Source organism: Rhinichthys klamathensis, unplaced genomic scaffold (assembly GCF_029890125.1).
Source record: "Rhinichthys klamathensis goyatoka isolate OS25496 unplaced genomic scaffold, OSU_Roscu_1.1 h1tg000191l_1, whole genome shotgun sequence".
Lineage (NCBI taxonomy): Eukaryota > Metazoa > Chordata > Actinopteri > Cypriniformes > Leuciscidae > Rhinichthys > Rhinichthys klamathensis.
The window spans coordinates 6,039,933-6,058,994 of record NW_026606717.1 but is presented as its reverse complement, the minus strand read 5'-3'; the positions used below and the strand labels follow the sequence as shown (position 1 = coordinate 6,058,994).

Sequence of the window (19,062 nt, the reverse complement as noted above, 5' to 3'; positions counted from 1 at the left end):
AAGATACCAAAGAGATACCAAAAACACAAAAGCAATATAATACACCAGTTTACCTCATCTGCCCTCCCTGTTCTTTTAAAGTGTGTCTAATGTGACCAGAATAATTCAGTTTATTGACACAAATAATTACTGAATGGAAAGTTTTAGAGTGTTCTGGATTTTACAATGAAGACTAATTTTCCAAAATCTTCATATCCAACCTTTATATGTTCCGGAAGAAAAAATCCCATTCATTTTCTCCATAGGGGAATGTATTTTGAATAATAACTCTTTAAAGACAGATCTACTGTGAGCTGCAAGGTTGTTTAATTATGGTCTATGCTTCTGTTGAAGACACCAGTCCAAAATTTCAACTCATTTTTTTAATTAATTGTGTTCAACAGCAGAATTCCAGGTGGAAAAACTACATTAACCATGATTCTGTAGAGAAATTGACCAATCAGAGAAGAGTGCTTCACTGACCACAAATGATGTAGTCAGCTTCCCTACACTTAAACAATTTTGCAATAATATAGTATAATTAAAGTCTTCAAATCAAGTTTTATATTCCTCCATCTGGTTTTAATTTTAATTATGTTATTTGTAGTGCTTCATGGGATTGTAGTTCTTTCCCTCATTAAAGCTGTGAAGTACACAGGCTTGTACCTTTGTCTTTTTTGTCAGATTTTCAAAACCTTTTTTGCTTCAAATCAAAGTTTGTAATGTTGTGATTCGCATTGTAGCTGGTTGGTTTGGTTCATGGCTTAAAATTATAACTCCTAAACGAAGACTTTTGATAAATCCCTATAGAAAAAAATGAATGGGAAAAACACCTCTGGAACCAAGGTTGCTGAAAAAAGGGACGGGCACTGTTACACTCTATAACTCTGTTGTCTCTGGTCCAATGTCTTCCCTCAGTGGTCGGTTCCTGAATCTACCTTTTCGAGCTACCGACATCCTTGAAAGGCCGCCTTCGCTCCAGGGATCTCCAAGTGACCTGTGCAAGGGGAGGAGCCTATGTCTGAAAGGATAAAGGAAAAGGGCGGGGTCAGGCATGGGACGGGGCTCCTCGGGCCCAAGCACCCTTTCACGGGGCACGCATTCCCTCACTCTCTCCGATCTCCGCATCCTTCCTGAAGCTCGGCTTTGACGTGTGTTTTCCGCCATCACTGGAGATGTCCACGGAGAATTTGCAGTCCATTCCGATTCCTATGAACAGGTAAAAGAATGAAACTGATTCGTGTGTCAGATTATGAGTAGATCCATCGGATCCATAGTGCCTCCTACCTGCATGGCACCCCCATCATCATCTTCTTCTTCATCATCTTCCTCAAAGTCTTCTGCCTGGTGATACAATCGAAAGTGTGCTGAATGGAGTTGGAAAGAGAGTTGAGCGGCCACATCGGTCTGCTTGCGGAGGTCACGACTCAGCGTCGTGATCTTATGACTGCGCCGTTTTAGCTCATCCAGGAAGCGCCGCTCTTCATCTCGAAGTCGAACCTGCAGAGCGCTCGCAAGTGCCCCCTTTTTCCGTAGCTCCACCCGAAGCTGCACCAGCGCACTTTCCTGCTCAGCCAAATGCTGCTCTGTCTCCAGTAATCGTGCCTGTAGCAGCTCTTCCTCCAACTCAATATCTATAATAACACAGAGTTGAGGGAACATGTGGGAATGGCTGGAATTTTGTGATATTTTATACTCACCTTCTTGGCTTCTCGCTGGTGGTCTTTTACTTAGGTCACAACTCAGCTCTGTAGAGACATACAGAGAGGTGGAAGTTAACAGACACAAGATTAACAATGCAATGGAGAATCTATACAGTGAGGTTGAGTGACGGACCATTGCATCGTTTCTTCAGGTTGTGTATCTCTAGCCGTAGACCGGTCAGGAGGATCCGATGTTCCTGCTGCAAAAATGCTACATTTCGCTCAACACTCTCCACCTGTTGGGCAAGTGTGGATCTATCCATGGATTGCTCCCAGATGTTGGCAGGTAACAGCTCCTTTTTGCAATTAAATTGAAAAATGCCAATACAAAGTAAACACACTTTCTTCACTATAGGCCTAACCATTCATTTAAAGCCTGAAACAAACTGGTTTCCATTAAAGGGATAGCTCACACACAAAAAAAAAAAATGTTGTCATTAATTACTCACCTTCATGTCATTGCAAATCGTTCATCTTCGATACACAAATGAAATTAAATCTCAGATCTTTCTGTCCCTCCATTGACAGCTACGCAACTACCACTTTGACGCTTCAAAAAGTTAATAAAGAGCTCATGTTGCGCACAATGCGCAGCACGTTTGAGCTTCCGCAAGAACCAATGAGGTTTGTTCTCGCGCGTCAAGCAGGTTCGGCCAAGCTTCTGTTTATGTTCGCTGATCAATGTTTAAATGTGAATAAAAGCCTAAATTAAAGTGATCGAGTCTCTTCAGAAAATTTGGACTAAACCGCTCAATTCATATGGATTAGTTTTACGATCTCTTTATGAACTTTTTGACGCGTCAGAGTGTCAGTTGCATAGCTGTCTATGGAGAGACAGAAAGCTCTCAGATTTCATCAAAAAGATCTTCATTTGTGTTCCGAAGATGAATGAAAGTCTTACAGGTTTGGAACGACATGAGGGTGTGTAAATGATGACAGAATTCTCATTTTTGGGTGAACTAACCCTTTAACCCTCTGGGCAGAATATCCTATAGCCACTCCCCTCCAACCACCAGTCTAAGGCGAGCTAGAGATGGCAAGGACTTGTGTTAAAATCAAATCCCACCCTCTATTTTTTATCTTTCAATAGAGTGCAACAGTGCCTTGGTTCCAGAGTGTATGTGGAACCAGCTCTACGTCATTCGCAGTGCTTCACTTGACTCTGTCATTTGATTCTCTGGTAAAAAATTATTTGCAGGATCATGGGGAATGTAGTTTTTCACTGTTAAACATGATTATTTAGAAAATAAGTTAATGCGGGCAGATGGCTTCAACAAAAACATACCATCGATTAACAACCTAGTTACTCACATTAGGTCTTTCTTTAAAGGTTTATACGTTATTGTTTGCAATTAATTTCCCTGTGGAGAATATTAAAGGGATTTTTACTTCCAGACCCTGACTGTTGCACTGTTCTGTTTTACTCCGAATGATGTCACAATAAAACAAAAATTCCGTTTCACGTGGCCTTTAACAACCTTCTCTTCAGTGAAATGTTTTGTTTGACAAATGTGTGTGTGCTATAAATCCAACTTGGTTTGATAAGCTGTTTTGTTATAGTGCAAAGATATACATTTTAAGTGTGACTTAAATACTTTTTGTGGTCACTATGCACCAATAATAACATTTCAGATGGCTCCCTATTATTCTGGATCTTAAAATGGCTCTTTTGTTACAAATGCAGCATCAGCAGCTTAGGATTCAGTCTAAAATTCAGCATTATGTCATTGGTACATCCGGGACATTCTGATCCAGGAAATGCGTAACGACGACAGGCGTATGTATGTAAACATCGCAATGTATAGCCTTTAAGGCGAACAAATGTTGGCAAGTCAAGTTTTTTCTTCTTAGAAAGCACACAATCCTCCCGTCGACGTCTATTAATCCTTTTGTATATTTTATTTGTATTTTATGCCGTTTCCACAACGATTTCAACTATATCTACACAGCCATCAAACTTCGCGCATTGGAATATGTCAGCAAATGATGATTATCTAAATAAATATGATATACTGATTATTGACAGCTGAGTCTGTTGAAACATATGATGATGTCGTGAAGGTTACGTTTTCATCACGGCTCTGACGATCTTGAATCTTTATTTAACGTTACACCTCCATCAATACGATGTTTTAAAATCACTGCACCGCGTTATTCTCAATGATATAAACATGCATGTGGAACATCACGCTACAATGATACTTACGGTTTGACTGAGTAGATGAAGGATGCAGGACACCTCCAGTGCAAAGCATCGCCACCAAAACAGTGCGTCAGGGACACGAAAGGGTTAGTTAGCCATCTGCCATATCAATCCCTACATCTCATTAGGGTTTAGGTTTTGCAAAGACATAGCAAGCCTACACATACAAAACTCATAACACATTGTATTTATACCCATATTTATTTAACTGGAAGCAACAACTTTTTACTTAAGACGCAACTATCTTGTATAAAATGTTAAGTTAATAGGAGTTTGTTACTGTGCATTTAAATTCATTAATGGATAATGTGGTTATTAATTTCATAATTTTGAAGTGTTTCAACACAAAAACACCAGGATTTTTTTTTAAATGTTTTTTTCACAAACAAGGTTTTAGTTCTGCTAGTTTGTCATTGAATATGTGCTTTGTAAGTTAACTAACTATTTTACTATTATGTTCTTCATTATTTTGCACGTGTTATTTCACTCATATACTAAGGTTTACAGCAGGTGTTAACACTTAAAGGCACAATATGTAAGATTTTTGGATTAAAATATCCAAAAACCACTAGAACAATGTTACATATTTTGTTGACTTGTGTACTTAAAATATCCCAAATGTTTCCAACAATGTTCAAATTCAGAGAAATCAGCTATTTTAACCAGTGTATAACGGCCCGTGTCATTGTGTTGCCTGTTTATGACGTCATATCTGCCCTCGATTTCCAGTAAATTACTGAAACCATGGAAACACCAAAGACACCTTGATATATTATATGTTTTATCAGAAAGGTGAGCAAATGTTTGGATACCTTTACCGACAGAAAACAAATTGTTGTTATATCAACACGGTTAGTCTTATTGTTTGAATCTCGTTTTCTTGATTTACCGCGAGTAACATGTTTGTACCATGCCTCAGAGACAGCACTATTTGGTCAAGTTGCTAACAAAGCAAAAAGAAAGAGCTTTATTTGTAGTAACAGTAATAATTTTCTCCACCATACAATATATTTTAAAATGAACTGCATGCCATTTAGCAACAGCTTTTATTAATATGATATTTTAATATCGATCTAGCTTACTGCAGTGTGCATCAAGTGTCTCATACCAGCCACTGAGCGAACGCACAGTAGCCTAATGCTATATAACATAACTTTCAACACTCTCAAACGTATTTTTAGTATGATTGTTTTGACCAGGTTAAACAGCGCTGTGTTACCCCACAATTTTAATTCGGCAAATAAACTGACCTGTATGAGTAACAAAGTTTAAGTTCAGGGAAGAAGGAGGCAGGCGATAAACATAACTTTAATCTTAATATAAACATAAACGAAACAAAACGGAAGGAGCGGTATGGCCGACTGCGGCATACAAGCATAATAAAAGCTCCGGAGCTCCTCCATGGGACTCTGCTTTGCGCAGGTGTCTCTCATTAGCATTCACTCCACCGGCCTCGTTCCGCTGTCGGCTCCGCCCTGCTTCATACCACAGTAACGTTACTAGAACTTTAATACATTAGCTCATCCACATTTCTGCCCGAGTCCCGTCAGATTGCTTTCCATCGGCTGTGGATGTGAAGACGGCAACTCCCATGATTCCACGCTCATTCATGCGTCATCAAGCTACGCTTTTGTTACTGTTTTGAATAAGCGACCTCTAGTGGCGAAACTTTGAATAAGCGACCTCTAGTGGCGAAACTTTGAATAAGCGACCTCTAGTGGCGAAACTTGCATACTGTGCCTTTAACAGTGATTAACAACTACAAATATGGGGTCCATGGTCTGGTGGGGTGCTATAAACCATTCAAGCTCATTTGATTAGAGAGAATAACCACCATGTCATCCTGGTGTTGATCACTATGTCACAGGCTCTCGCCTCGGGAGAGAATTTCGCAGTTATATACAGGATTCCTGCATGCTGTCGTCGTTACACCAAATTAATGCAATCACCTCCATTGAGATGCCAGGATGACGTTATTAAGATCAAAGGGTATGTATTAATATACGTTCCAAACACATTCTAAATAACTCTGTATGACGTCAGCAGCAGAAATCTTATATATAGCCACAGAATATACAGTACTGAACCAAAAGAGTCAGGATACACTGACTCTAGAAAGTGTTTTCTCTCCACTTAATCAAATGAGCTTGAATGTTTTATAGCACCTCACCAGACTCCATTTTGATTTGCAGTTGTTAATCACTGTTAACACCTGCTATAAACCTTAGTTACACCATAAGAGTGTAATCATAACACATATACAAGATAATGAAAACATAATAGTAAAACAGTTAATTAGATTACAAAGCACATATTCAGTGACAATAAACTAGCAGAACTAAAACTGTAAAATCCTTGTGTTGTTGCACACACGCACACACATTGAGCATAATGTTTGCATTGCAATATCTAGATTTTTAAACCCCTGACTCTGATATAGACTCTCAATATTATTTTGAGAGAGATTTTTACATTTTATGTGTTATTTTACTTTTATATCAATTTTCATATAGGCCCTAATTTATAAAGGTAGTAGAAAACAGATAAAAATTCTGTAAAACATTACATGAAAAAACATTGTTTGTCACAAAGATTATCAGGCACAAATGTGTCCAGATTCATGGTGCTAAATAAACTCTAATTATCTTACTTACACTGTATAAAAGATTTTAAGTAATCAACTTGGCTATATAAGTCATTTCAACTTAAATGTCATTAAACTGACTATGTTTTTATAACATTGAAAATTTGAGAGTTGAAAAATGGACCAGAGACAAAAATTTGAACATTAAAGAGTTGAAAATTACATAAATTATTTTGATTAGTTAAAGCATTTTAACATATGTTGTCAACTTATTGATCATATAATTTTTTTTACAGTGTGTAGAGTTTATTTAGCACCATGAATCTGGTTTATCGTGGTTTTGTTTCCTTAGTATCGAGACGTTTTTTTTGACAAAAAAACTGCTTGCAAATAAATCCTGCTCTTTTTTTTGTTTGTTTGTTTTTCAACCCCTGTGTGACAACTATATGTTTTGCTATATCTATAAAAGACTATAATTGTCTTTTCTCTCTTATCTGCTAAGCCTCCGAGGGAAGAATAAAGAATTATAGCTGAAATAATGTCAGTTGTTGTTTCCACATTTAATGCTAAATAGTTAATGCTAAAAAGAAAAAAAATACTCATAAATCAATTTGTTGCCAAAACAAATGTGACAAGATCTGTACAATAAGTCAGATACCGAAACAGTGTTACAATATCTCAGAAAAAAAGGTGCAAAGCTGTCACTGGAGCAGCTGCAGTACCCATACAAAAGCTGAAAAGGTACATTTTTGTACCGTATTTACCTCTAAATGGTACATTATAGTACCTTAAAGGTACATATAGGTCATTTAAGTGTACATATTAGTACCTTTTAGATTGTGTACATCAGGGTACTGCCCCAGTGACAGCTTTGCAGCTTTTTTTCTGAGAGTGTAAATGTTGGTTTGATTTTCCAAATTCAACAGTGATTCAACTTTGATCCATGATGTTGATTTACCTGTGAATGACTGGATCACTTGATAGTAAATAGAATAGTGTAGCCTATTTATTACATTCAGTAATCTTCTTTGTCAGTATAAACCTTACTAATATCAATTGTATCTTGAAAGGAGCATATGAGCACGAGCGTCAGTGTTTCAGAGAGAGGTGCAGAGTCACGCACTTTGCCCTATGCACATGTCTATTGTCGCGTGCTGCTTGCTCAGCCGTTCTCTCTTCTGTTGTTACGCCACAACAAATGGCATTGCTCTTCTACTACTAAATACCCTCTATACACTCTCGCAATCCTTTGGAAACACTTTACGCTTTTGAAAACTCAATTTCCTTTTTCCACCCACAAAACTCTAAATTTGACCTCTTTTTTTTGGAGTAACCAACTTCATGAGTGAGTTTGAGCATCCGAATGATGAAATGTCTAAAGGACAGGAATGGTCTCCTGGATTAGGGGCTTGTGAAGCGATCATTACGGTCATGACAGCCGTCCCAAGAGTTTGATTGTATGACAGCTGTCGACAGAAAGGATAGTTTAAAAATAAATTACTGGAGAGAGTCTTCTCTTACTGATCAATCTGTGATGTCTGAGAAAAAATCAGGTAAGCATCCAATCATATTTAATTTTATTTATTTTTCTTATTCTATTTTATTTTATTATTTTATTTTATTTTTTGAGCATGAGTTTGGACCAGGGTTTCAGGTTACTTTATTTGGTTCATCTGAAATAAACTAAATCAACTCTTAATGTCCACACTGATAGTGTGACTATATGCTGTTGACTTAGCTAACGTTTCATAATCTAATTCATAACATGGTGTAGTTGAAATCATTGTGATATTATGCTTTTCTCCGTGGCATTGTTCTTGCTATGTTGATGATTATCCTGGTCATTACGGTTATAGGTTTAGTGGCTGGTTTGGATCCAGAGGAAGAGGTGACAGATGTCGTATGTGACGAGTCAGATCTCAGAGATGGAGAGTAGGTTCCATAGAAATGCCTGCCATGTTCATGTGCATTATATTTATAATATACATATTTATTTATGAGAGAACATTCAAAAGTCAAATGAGAAAATTTTTACTTTAATGTATTTGCATATTTATTTACTTGGACAGGTTGCATCAGGTTTGCTTTTATGGCTGCAAATGTATTTTGTGTCATAAGTTTTGTACATATAAAGCTAAGATTTTTGACTGTGTTGTTCTTGTGATCTAGAATGATGGAGGTTGAGGTTGGTGAGCACAATGTTTTGCTGGTACGCTGTGACGGGATGTACAGTGCCATCAGTAACCAATGCACACACTATGGTGCTCCACTGAGCAAAGGTAGTGCATTACCAATCAGTTTCGTCAATGTAAATCGAGTTTGGTGCAACTGACTTCTGTCTGTATATAAATAACATGTGAGAAGTGAAGCGTCACTACAGTGGGTGTTCCGTGTTCCTCTGCAGGGGTGCTGTCAGGTCACAAGGTCCGCTGTCCTTGGCATGGTTCCTGTTTCAATGTGAAGACCGGTGACTTGGAGGAGTATCCTGGGACTGACTCTCTGCCCTGCCACAAGGCACTGGGACATAGACTCATACACACATAACTAAAATACAGTTTTGTACTGCTAAACATAAAGATTTTTTAAATTAATCATTTAAATATGATTAGTATGTAAATGTATATTTAATTTAATATTTTATATATTGTATGTAAATATTAGATTATTCATTATACATTAAAAATATTGAATTTAGCTTGTTAATTTAGTGTTTTCATTCACTAATTACCAAAAGTTTTGAAACATTATTCTAAACTTTTGAGCGTTACTGTACAAGATAACATTTTTAAATGATTTAATCCGATTTTTTTCTTGACAGGTGAAAGTCGAAAACAACAAAGTTTATGTGTCTGTCAAGAAAAGGGTAATGTACCTTCATATAGACTTTTTATCTTCCATAAAATGAATGAAACCAAAACCAAAATCTGAACACTTCTGGCAGTAAAATGTAAATAAAAATCTCTCTCTGCAGATTCAGGGTCAGCCTAAACGTATAAAATGGATGGGGGCCCGAGATCTAGATGTGTTACATACTGTGATGCTCCTAGGAGGAGGTGAGAGAAAAATGTCTGATACAGATTTCCTTCATTTGCTGTGACAGCTTTAATGTTGTTGGATGCTGGTGTGTGTTGTTGAGCACAGGCGCAGCCTCTTTGATGTGTGCTGAGACACTACGGCAAGAGAACTATGGCGGCAGGATTATTATGGTATCTAGAGACGATCTCCTTCCTTATGACAAAACCAGGCTCAGCAAGGTAAGGCACAAGATCTTTGAAAACTGATGCTAAAATGTTTTTTGCTGAAAGAAAATGTTAACAACACTCAAAAACACACAAACAAACTGAAATCAAAATTGACAATTGTTATGGAATATTGCAGTATTTATTATTAATGATTTATCCTTGCACATCATTTTATCTTAAAAAAAAAGATGAATGTACCCTCGTAATCTTCAATCAAAATAACGTCCCTTCCTCTTGCAACGGCATCTTTTCTCGTCTCTAATGACGTGTTTACTGGCGCATATTAAATAAGAATATGCTGATTGTTTGTTTTGGAAATCTTTTTCCACAGATACAGTATATTAAGCAGCACAACTGTTTTCAACATTGATAATAGTAAAATAATTGTTTCTTGAGCAGCACATCAGCATATTATAATGATTTCTGAAGGATCATGTGACACTGAAGACTGATGCAGAAAATTGAGCTTTGCCATCACAGCACATACACTCACCTAAAGGATTATTAGGAACACCATACTAATACTGTGTTTGACCCCCTTTCGCCTTCAGAACTGCCTTAATTCTACGTGGCATTGATTCAACAAGGTGCTGAAAGCATTCTTTAGAAATGTTGGCCCATATTGATAGGATAGCATCTTGCAGTTGATGGAGATTTGTGGGATGCACATCCAGGGCACGAAGCTCCCGTTCCACCACATCCCAAAGATCCTCTATTGGGTTGAGATCTGGTGACTGTGGGGGCCATTTTAGTACAGTGAACTCCTTGTCATGTTCAAGAAACCAATTTGAAATGATTCGAGCTTTGTGACATGGTGCATTATCCTGCTGGAAGTAGCCATCAGAGGATGGGTACATGGTGGCCATAAAGGGATGGACATGGTCAGAAACAATGCTCAGGTAGGCCGTGGCATTTAAACGATGCCCAATTGGCACTAAGGGGCCTAAAGTGTGCCAAGAAAACATCCCCCACACCATTACACCACCACCACCAGCCTGCACAGTGGTAACAAGGCATGATGGATCCATGTTCTCATTCGGTTCACGCCAAATTCTGACTCTACCATCTGAATGTCTCAACAGAAATCGAGACTCATCAGACCAGGCAACATTTTTCCAGTCTTCAACTGTCCAATTTTGGTGAGCTCTTGCAAATTGTAGCCTCTTTTTCCTATTTGTAGTGGAGATGAGTGGTACCCGGTGGGGTCTTCTGCTGTTGTAGCCCATCCGCCTTAAGGTTGTGCGTGTTGTGGCTTCACAAATGCTTTGCTGCATACCTCGGTTGTAACGAGTGGTTATTTCAGTCAAAGTTGCTCTTCTATCAGCTTGAATCAGTCGGCCCATTCTCCTCTGACCTCTAGCATCAACAAGGCATTTTCGCCCACAGGACTGCCGCATACTGGATGTTTTTCCCTTTTCACACCATTCTTTGTAAACCCTAGAAATGGTTGTGCGTGAAAATCCCAGTAACTGAGCAGATTGTGAAATACTCAGACCGGCCCGTCTGGCACCAACAACCATGCCACGCTGAAAATTGCTTAAATCACCTTTCTTTCCCATTCTGACATTCAGTTTGGAGTTCAGGAGATTGTCTTGACCAGGACCACACCCCTAAATGCATTGAAGCAACTGCCATGTGATTGGTTGATTAGATAATTGTATTAATGAGAAATTGAACAGGTGTTCCTAATAATCCTTTAGGTGAGTGTATATATATATATATAAAATACTTATTTATTTATTTTTTACATTGTTTTATTTTTAAAGTTTAATCTCGATTTAGGTAATGAATGCTGAGAGCGAAAGTCTCTTAATGAGAAGAATGGATTTTTTCCACAAGTATGATATTGAGGTCTGGCTGAAAAAAGAGGTGAGAGTGAATCTTGTGTTCTTTCTCATTTATACCACAAGAGACATATGATCTCTCAGAGTTGTTCTTTGTGCAGGCTTTATCGATAGATACAAACAAGAAAACAGTGACATTTGATGATGGCTTAATCCAGTGCTATGACCAAATCCTTATTGCAACAGGATGCAGGTAAGTATCTGGTGATAATTACTGATATAAAGTATTATTTAACTGTACTTTTTACATGTACATACAGTATTACTTTCATCATTTAGTCAACTTTCATCAATGCAGAACTTACACACTGCTTGATCTTTGTTTTTCAGAGCAAAATGCCTAGACTGCCCAGGTGCAGATCTGGAAAACGTGCTGATGCTGGAAACACCGGAGGATGCCAGGTGCATCCATTACACCTGTATGGGCTGCAGGACAGTCGTCGTAGGCACTTCCTTCATTGGTACACACACTCACCACACTCTCCCCAGCACATCTGTAAGGCTAATGTTATCAGTTGACTTATGGATGTATCACAAAGAAGAATCGTCAAAGATAGATAGATAGCCCTGGTGAGCATGATTAAAAAAAAAAAAAAAGTAAATATCTTGCCAACCTCAATCTTTTGAACAGTAGTGTCATTATTCCAATTCTGTGTCTTGTGTTTTGTAGGACTTTTATGTTGAAGTGTATTCTCAGTTCCCTTTGTTTCTGTGTTCATTCCTGTGTCCTGCGGCCATGTTTGTAGTTTTTCCTGTTGATTAGTCTTCCCCAGGTATGTTTTTTTATTTTGTTAAGCTTGTTTGCCCCTGTGTATATATACCTTTGTGTTTAGTTGTCTTTTGTCAGTCGTTTTCGTTACATGTTGATGTGAAGCTGTTGTGGTCCTGGTCTTTGAAAATTCAGTGTGAATTATTTTTGTTTGTGTTTGTAAATAAACTGTGCTGCATTTGGATTCTTGCCTCTTCTCAACCGTGACAAGTAGTGTATATAACATTTATACATGGGCATTGGGCACTGAAACAAAACATTATAGAAATGTGTGAAATTATTTGTGAAAGTCTATTTTTCACACAAGGCTATAATATGGCTATTAATATGGACCACTTTTTGTCATGTAATGTAATGTATATAAACTCACATGAAAAGGAATACTTCAAGGAGACAGGCTTTAATAACAAGTACTCAGGAAGCTTAATAGTAAACTCAAGGCTTAACTCAGGAGATATACACTGAGCCTGTCAATAACGAGAACCGACAAACACTAATGGAGAACTGAAGGCTTATAAGCATTAACAAACAAAGGGAACTAATAAGTTAATTAACAAGACACAGGTGAATTAAATTACTAATTTAACAGACTGAGGAAACCTAGGTCACAGAACCAAAAACGGGACACAGAACATATAGTTACACTTTTATGGTGCTTTTTTTTTTTATATGGACAACCCCTGGTCACTGTCGTCTTTCTATGTATAGAAAAGAGCAGCATGACCATTTTCCAGAACATCTCCTTTTGTGTTCCACAGATGAATGAAAGTCATGTAGGTTTGGAACAACATAAGGGTGATTACATATGATGGGATATTTTTCTAAAATAACTAATCTGTTGTGTGCGGCATTGAAGGCATGGAGGTGGCGGCCTATATGATAGATATGGCCAGTAGTGTCACAATCATTGGAAGCAGTGAACTCCCTTATCAGAAGACTCTGGGCCCCGAAATAGGGAAGGTCACCATGATGGTATGTGATAAGGGCCAATACAACCATCTCATTATTTCAATATGTGCTTTATCTGCTTTATGATGATCCTCTTATTCTGTTTCGCTTGTTCTTTGAGATGCTGGAAGAGAGAGGGGTGACGTTCCACATGAATGACGCTGTCGCAGAGGTTCAAGGCGAAAATAGGAGGGTAAGGTCAACTTGGTCGAAGTGTCACTTGTCTCATTTTTTTTTTTTTTTTTTTTTAAAACAACATAAGTCCATTCCATTGAAGATTAATTAACTGAAATAGATTATCAAGAACAATTAACTGGATGATGGCATCACTTTTGTTATACTTTATTTTAAGGTGTCCTGTGTTGTCACCAAACTTAGTGTAAATAGCCGCGCCTTATGCAAATAAGTAGTGAGTAATATTACATTAACAACATGTACTTAACTTACTATACAGTTAGGGTTAGCGTTTAGTTTAGGGTTAGTTGCTTACTTGTAATTATGCACATTTAATGTTATTACTATAGTAAGTACATGTAACAGGGACACTATTAAATAAAGTGTTACTGAATTTTTCATCCAGTTTATTATGACTTGCATGTTTTTCCACAGGTTAAGGCGGTGAAACTGAAGAGCGGTATTAAAATTGAAGCTGATGTGTTAATTGTTGGAATTGGTATGTACAGTCGAACTGAGAACAAAGTGCTACTTCAATTGAAATAACTGGAACAACAATTTTTGTGCTCTCGTCTCCCTATTATCTCAATACAAGGTGTCAATCCCAATTCAGAGTTTTTGAAAGGGAGTCCGATAAATATGGACTCGAAGAACTTTGTCATTGTGGATGAGGTGAGGGTTTATGACTATTATGAGTTTAAATAATCACCCTACACTTCCAAACTCTTCAATTGTGTCCCTGTCTGTCTAGTACATGAGGACCAACATAACAGACGTCTACTGCGCTGGAGATCTGACCTGCTTTCCTCTCAAAATGGCAAAAGGCCAGAAAGTGACCATCGGCCACTGGCAGATAGCGCAGGCACATGGTAATCAAACATTTTTAGATGTGTACATCTGGTCATTTTGTCAACTTTTCAAAGTACATTAGCATAAAGCTAACAGACGTGAACTAAAAGACTTTAATAGTGATGGACCGGTCAAAACGTGAATTTTTGGTTTATGCTCCACAAAGCACTGAAAATTTGTGCTTCTGCAGAATATTTTGGTTCCCTGATGGAAAATCATTGAGTGAAACTGTTCAAAGACAGCGTAAATGGATAAGCTATAACCAGAGGCGGACAGAGTACAGAGCTTTGTTACTTGAGTAAAAGTACAGATACCCCTTGCTAAATTTTACTCAAGTACAAGTAAAAGTACTACATTCAGATGTCTACTTAAGTAAAAGTACTAAAGTACTTGTTTTTAAAAGTACTTGAGTATCAAGAGTACAAGAGTAGATTTTCTAAATATTGCATTACTAATCTACTGCCACAGTGCTTACATTTATGCACAGAAACGTCCTACATGGAGTTATGAAAAATGTTAATGTTAATACATTGGAGAATGTAAAAGGAACAAAGTAAAATCAAGTCATTTTCATCTTTTTACCATGTTGCTTTATTTAATTTAATTAAATTTTTGGGGGGTCCCATCTTTAAATGCGGGGACAACACACACACACACACCACATGTAAGGGTGGCGCTGCCAATAAAGCACCTAAAAGCTGTCACAAAGAACCGGCAAAAGGAATGATTATGAATATGTAAAATATAGCAAGAAGATATTTTAATTGTTTATTAATAAACACTTGTTAATAAACAAGTGTTTTCTTTGTCAGTGTCGGCTAGATGAAGTTGACGATGCTGACTTGCGATCTTCAGTAGTGAACGCGTCAGAGAGAAATGCACATTTCATACGGATTACATAAGCAGTCTGTAGTCTGTTTTCTTTCGTTTTGATTTTTTCTGTTTAAAAGTAGACATGTCTGTGAGAGGCAAGTAGGCTACCTTATACACTCAGTTTTGGTTCATTTATGAGACGAGATCCAGTTCACAGGCCGGCGCCTCCGTTTCTTATCTATCGTCTGCTATTTACTTCTTATTTATTAAACCCAGGAAATTGGTTGATGAAACATTGATTAAAATTAAGATACAATTAATGCAAAACGAAATTCAGGTTAAAGAAAGGTTTTGTGTTTTCTGTTTGAGGTCTCTGTGAAAGTTTTAAAGCATTTTTTATGCCGCTTTCAGAGCGCTCACGTCCGTAACGGAGAACACGTCCATAACATTGTTTTTTCCTCATAAATGCAAACCGGAAAAATAAAATAAAACAAAATGAATATTTTATGTACTGTGGAGACTGAGCGCCAACCCTTCTTCATTCGCTGGGTAGTAGCCTACTTTGGTTTGCGCAGTGTAATTCACATAATCAGTAAAAATATATTTTGCCTCCTAAAGTTTTTTTTTTAAGAAATCAGAAATCCCTCGTGGCTACGCCACTGCCACATTTGAACCTGACTGTGTTAAACACACCACATACTCAAGAACATCAAACCAAATGCTTGGCTTACCTTAATGTGTAATATAAAATCTGACCATGGAGTTGACTTTGGCGGAAAGCTGAAAGTGATTGCTGATAGGCTGTCCCAATCAGTGGCGCCTGCACAATCCAATCACGTTTGAGAGGGAAACAACAAATTGAGGGTTTCCGAGATTTTTTTTTTTTTTATTTTACTCGTGTACTCACGGTTATGGATAGAAATGTATTGGAGTAAAGAGTACAATATTTGCCTCTCAAATGTACTTGAGTAAAGTCATGAGTACTCCCCAAAAATGATACTTGAGTAAAGTACAGATCCCTCAAAATTGTACTTAAGTACTGTACTCAAGTAAATGTACTCCGTTACTGTCCGGCTCTGGCTATAACAGGAAAATGACTTTACTACGACCTGTGAACACGACACCATAAACACTATACCGACAATTACTCAAATTTAAGTTCCAAAACTTCATTACCAGTTTTGTTTTTTGGCTGAACGAAAACTTTGATTTTGGTTTCAGTAAAAAATGATTTTGTTGCAACACTACAGGTAGTCTTTAATTACAAGCATGAAAAGAAACGTAGCTTTGACACCATTATAACATTTGCCTTATTAGGAAGGATCGCAGCCTTCAGCATGTTGCGCAGGGAGGTGGAGCTAAACTCAGTGCCATTCTATTGGACCGTCCTGCTAGGGAGAACCATTCGTTACACGGGTACAGCCTTTTACTTACATGCCCGACATGCTTTAAGGATTTTAAAATATGAGTATTTGTATGTAATTATGTTCTTATTCTTCATTATGCACAGGTTATGGGGAGGGATACACTGAGTTGGTGCTGAAAGGGAAATTTGAGAACATGAAGTTTTTGGCACTTTACCTCAAGTAAGAAGCTTGTGAGAAGTCTTTATACCCGTTTTCTCTTTCAAGTGTGAAATATTGGCTTTGTACTTAAATACAGGCATGGTGAGGTGGTGGCTGCAGCAGGATTGAATGTTGAACCGGCTGTCTCTGTTGTGGCAGAAAGGTTGGCAGAAGGAAGAGTGATTACAAAGGCGGAAGCAGAGTGAGTGAGAACTCAAATTCAGTGATGTTAAAAGTGCACACAATTTATTCATCTTTCATTTTATTCATCATTCTAAACAACTGATACAGTCTTGGTTGGTTAGCATTAATCTAGTTCCATTTTTGTTTGGCAATCAACAAATAATGTTAGTATTTCATTATTGTTTAGTTTACTTTTTTTTTTTTTTTACACAAATCACCATAGTATACACAGATGAGCCAAAACATTATGATCACCTGAACAATGGCTGCAACCGAAATCACATTCTTTCTTACTATATAGTTGGCGAAAAACAGTATGTAGAGTAGTATGTCTGAATAGTAGGCTTAAAGCATAGATATATACACTAGATGTCGCCTTGGCTACGGCAGTTTATTGGAACGAATGCGTCGTCAATAGAGCCGCCATCATGGAACAGGGGAGCCCCTCCTCTTTAATGCATAAGCGTCAATGTAGGCGTCAATGTCTAACGGAAATAAAATCACAATTCTAGTCTTTTTGGTTCGTTCCAATGGTCAGACATGTATTTATCATTGAGTCCGGAGAAGAAGAAAAAAAGAAAAAGAAAAAAAAACATTCTTCCAGTTCAGATTTCGTTCGTGTGAACATCCATACACAGCACAAAAGTCAGAAAATCCATGAATTCGAAGTACAGGCGGATATAGCAGCGTTAGCTACTTCCTATGACAAGACCCCTGTTCCAAGATGGCGGCGGTTTTGACGCACACTTAGAAGAACCCCGAGGCGCCATCTAGTGTATATATCTATGGGCGTAAAGTACCCGGATGACCTACTACTTCCGCATCTAATGGACACTTTACTATCCCCTGAGGCCACAGGACAGGATTTGTGAATGGCAGTGAATTGATGCAGCTGACACTGGTTGGTCAGATGGCAATGGCAACATGACGGATGTCATACAATGTCCTCTGAAAGTTCTGAATAAATGTTAGTCATGTTAATAGAACCTTCGTTCAAAGTTATATTGTCTTAAATAATGTTCTCAAAAGGTTAGCACAAAAACATAATTTATACCCAGTTTATTTTCTGAAAAATTTTAGTTGAATGTTCGTCTAGCATTTTTTAAATGTTACTACTTGTTTCAGAAGAACTTTTTTAGAGAACATTCAAAAGAAACATTCCCATAATGTTTGCAAAATTATAAAATGGTATATTTTCTTAAAGTTTTGATAACCAAGAAATTATTATTATTATTATTTTAAACTGGACGTTTTGAACTTAACTTAATTAATTATAACTTAAAGGGAACCTTAATTAAACGTTTTTAGAACATATTTTTGTTAGCTGGTTACACACATTCATATGACAACAGTCGCGAAGTAATTACTTATTCAAAAGAAGTACCTTATCAGAGAATATGCAATTTCGGACACAGACAGTGAGAAGGAAAAAGCTGGTCATGTGATCTCAAAATGGCTGCCACCATGAAGGAGGTACCACCCTTATGGAGATTAAAAGAGTTACTTTTTCTATGCAACTGATATGGATTCTTCTAATGTGAGTGTCCAATTTTTGAAACATTTAGTGAACGATTAATTTCTTCAGATATAAAAAACATTTATGTAGAATAAATGATTGGTTCTAAATGCGACCACATACTGTCAGAGCTCCAATGTTAATGTTTTTACCTAAGGTTTTCTTTCTATTATAGGTCAGATGACCTTAGCTGGCTGAAGCTGCCGCCCATGTGACCACTGACAACTTGAACTCAGAATGATCAGAATTCAGCCATTCTGTCCACAGTCCATCCCATCCAATCACGCCTTTACTCAGAATATGTTTTTGTAACATTTATAAAGGCCAGTACATTACAGTATGTCCCTTAAAGAGCTTTCTACACAGTTCACAGAGAGTTTGCCATTTGAACATGGATATTCAGAGAGGAGACCCACTACCCAAGTGCGGCTAAAAGAAGCTTTTATTCTGTTCTTGCTGCAGTTCCAAAAAGACAAGAGTTTGCCGGTTAGCTCAGGTTCAGATGCACATTTTTTCAATACTGAATATGAACACAATGCTTCAATCGTATATTTATTCTAATCATTATTATTTATTAAGATAACATTTAGGAATGAGCTTATGAAAGATGATTTTTTTTTTAATATCTGGTTTGTATATTATTTACTAATGGAAAAATAGATTAATTAATCAGTCCTTAAGTACAGTCAC

At 37.4% G+C, this 19,062-nt stretch overlaps 2 protein-coding genes across 4 annotated transcripts; one reads left to right on the top strand and one right to left on the bottom strand.

Annotated features, from left to right (window-relative positions):
• Positions 1–575: 575 nt before the first annotated feature.
• ccdc92bb (coiled-coil domain containing 92Bb) lies at positions 576–3,999 on the bottom strand. Of its 3 annotated transcripts, none has more exons than XM_056262211.1 (4): positions 3,889–3,999; positions 1,816–1,978; positions 1,267–1,727; positions 580–1,188 (listed from the first exon to the last, which is right to left on the bottom strand). In XM_056262211.1, exons 2-4 carry the CDS (start codon positions 1,943–1,945, stop codon positions 859–861), a joined length of 921 nt encoding a protein of 306 aa, XP_056118186.1. In that variant the 5' UTR covers positions 1,946–1,978; positions 3,889–3,999; the 3' UTR covers positions 580–858. The 3 variants fall into 3 exon arrangements, with proteins under 3 accessions (XP_056118184.1, XP_056118186.1, XP_056118185.1); XM_056262210.1 differs by lacking the exon at positions 3,889–3,999 and having other exon boundaries at positions 581–1,188; positions 1,267–1,613; positions 1,680–1,727; positions 1,816–2,089; XM_056262209.1 differs by lacking the exon at positions 3,889–3,999 and having other exon boundaries at positions 576–1,188; positions 1,816–2,089.
• A 3,520-nt stretch (positions 4,000–7,519) lies between these two features.
• On the top strand, positions 7,520–18,835 carry aifm5 (apoptosis inducing factor mitochondria associated 5). The gene is made up of 19 exons (XM_056262222.1): positions 7,520–8,022; positions 8,326–8,401; positions 8,639–8,748; positions 8,874–8,983; positions 9,288–9,332; positions 9,441–9,522; positions 9,611–9,723; positions 11,494–11,580; positions 11,657–11,748; positions 11,886–12,016; positions 13,181–13,296; positions 13,394–13,465; positions 13,882–13,945; positions 14,042–14,118; positions 14,198–14,315; positions 16,426–16,524; positions 16,619–16,694; positions 16,771–16,875; positions 18,548–18,835. The coding sequence occupies exons 1-19, from the start codon at positions 7,929–7,931 to the stop codon at positions 18,585–18,587; spliced, it is 1,707 nt and encodes a 568-aa protein (XP_056118197.1). The 5' UTR covers positions 7,520–7,928; the 3' UTR covers positions 18,588–18,835.
• The last annotated feature ends 227 nt before the right edge of the window (positions 18,836–19,062 follow it).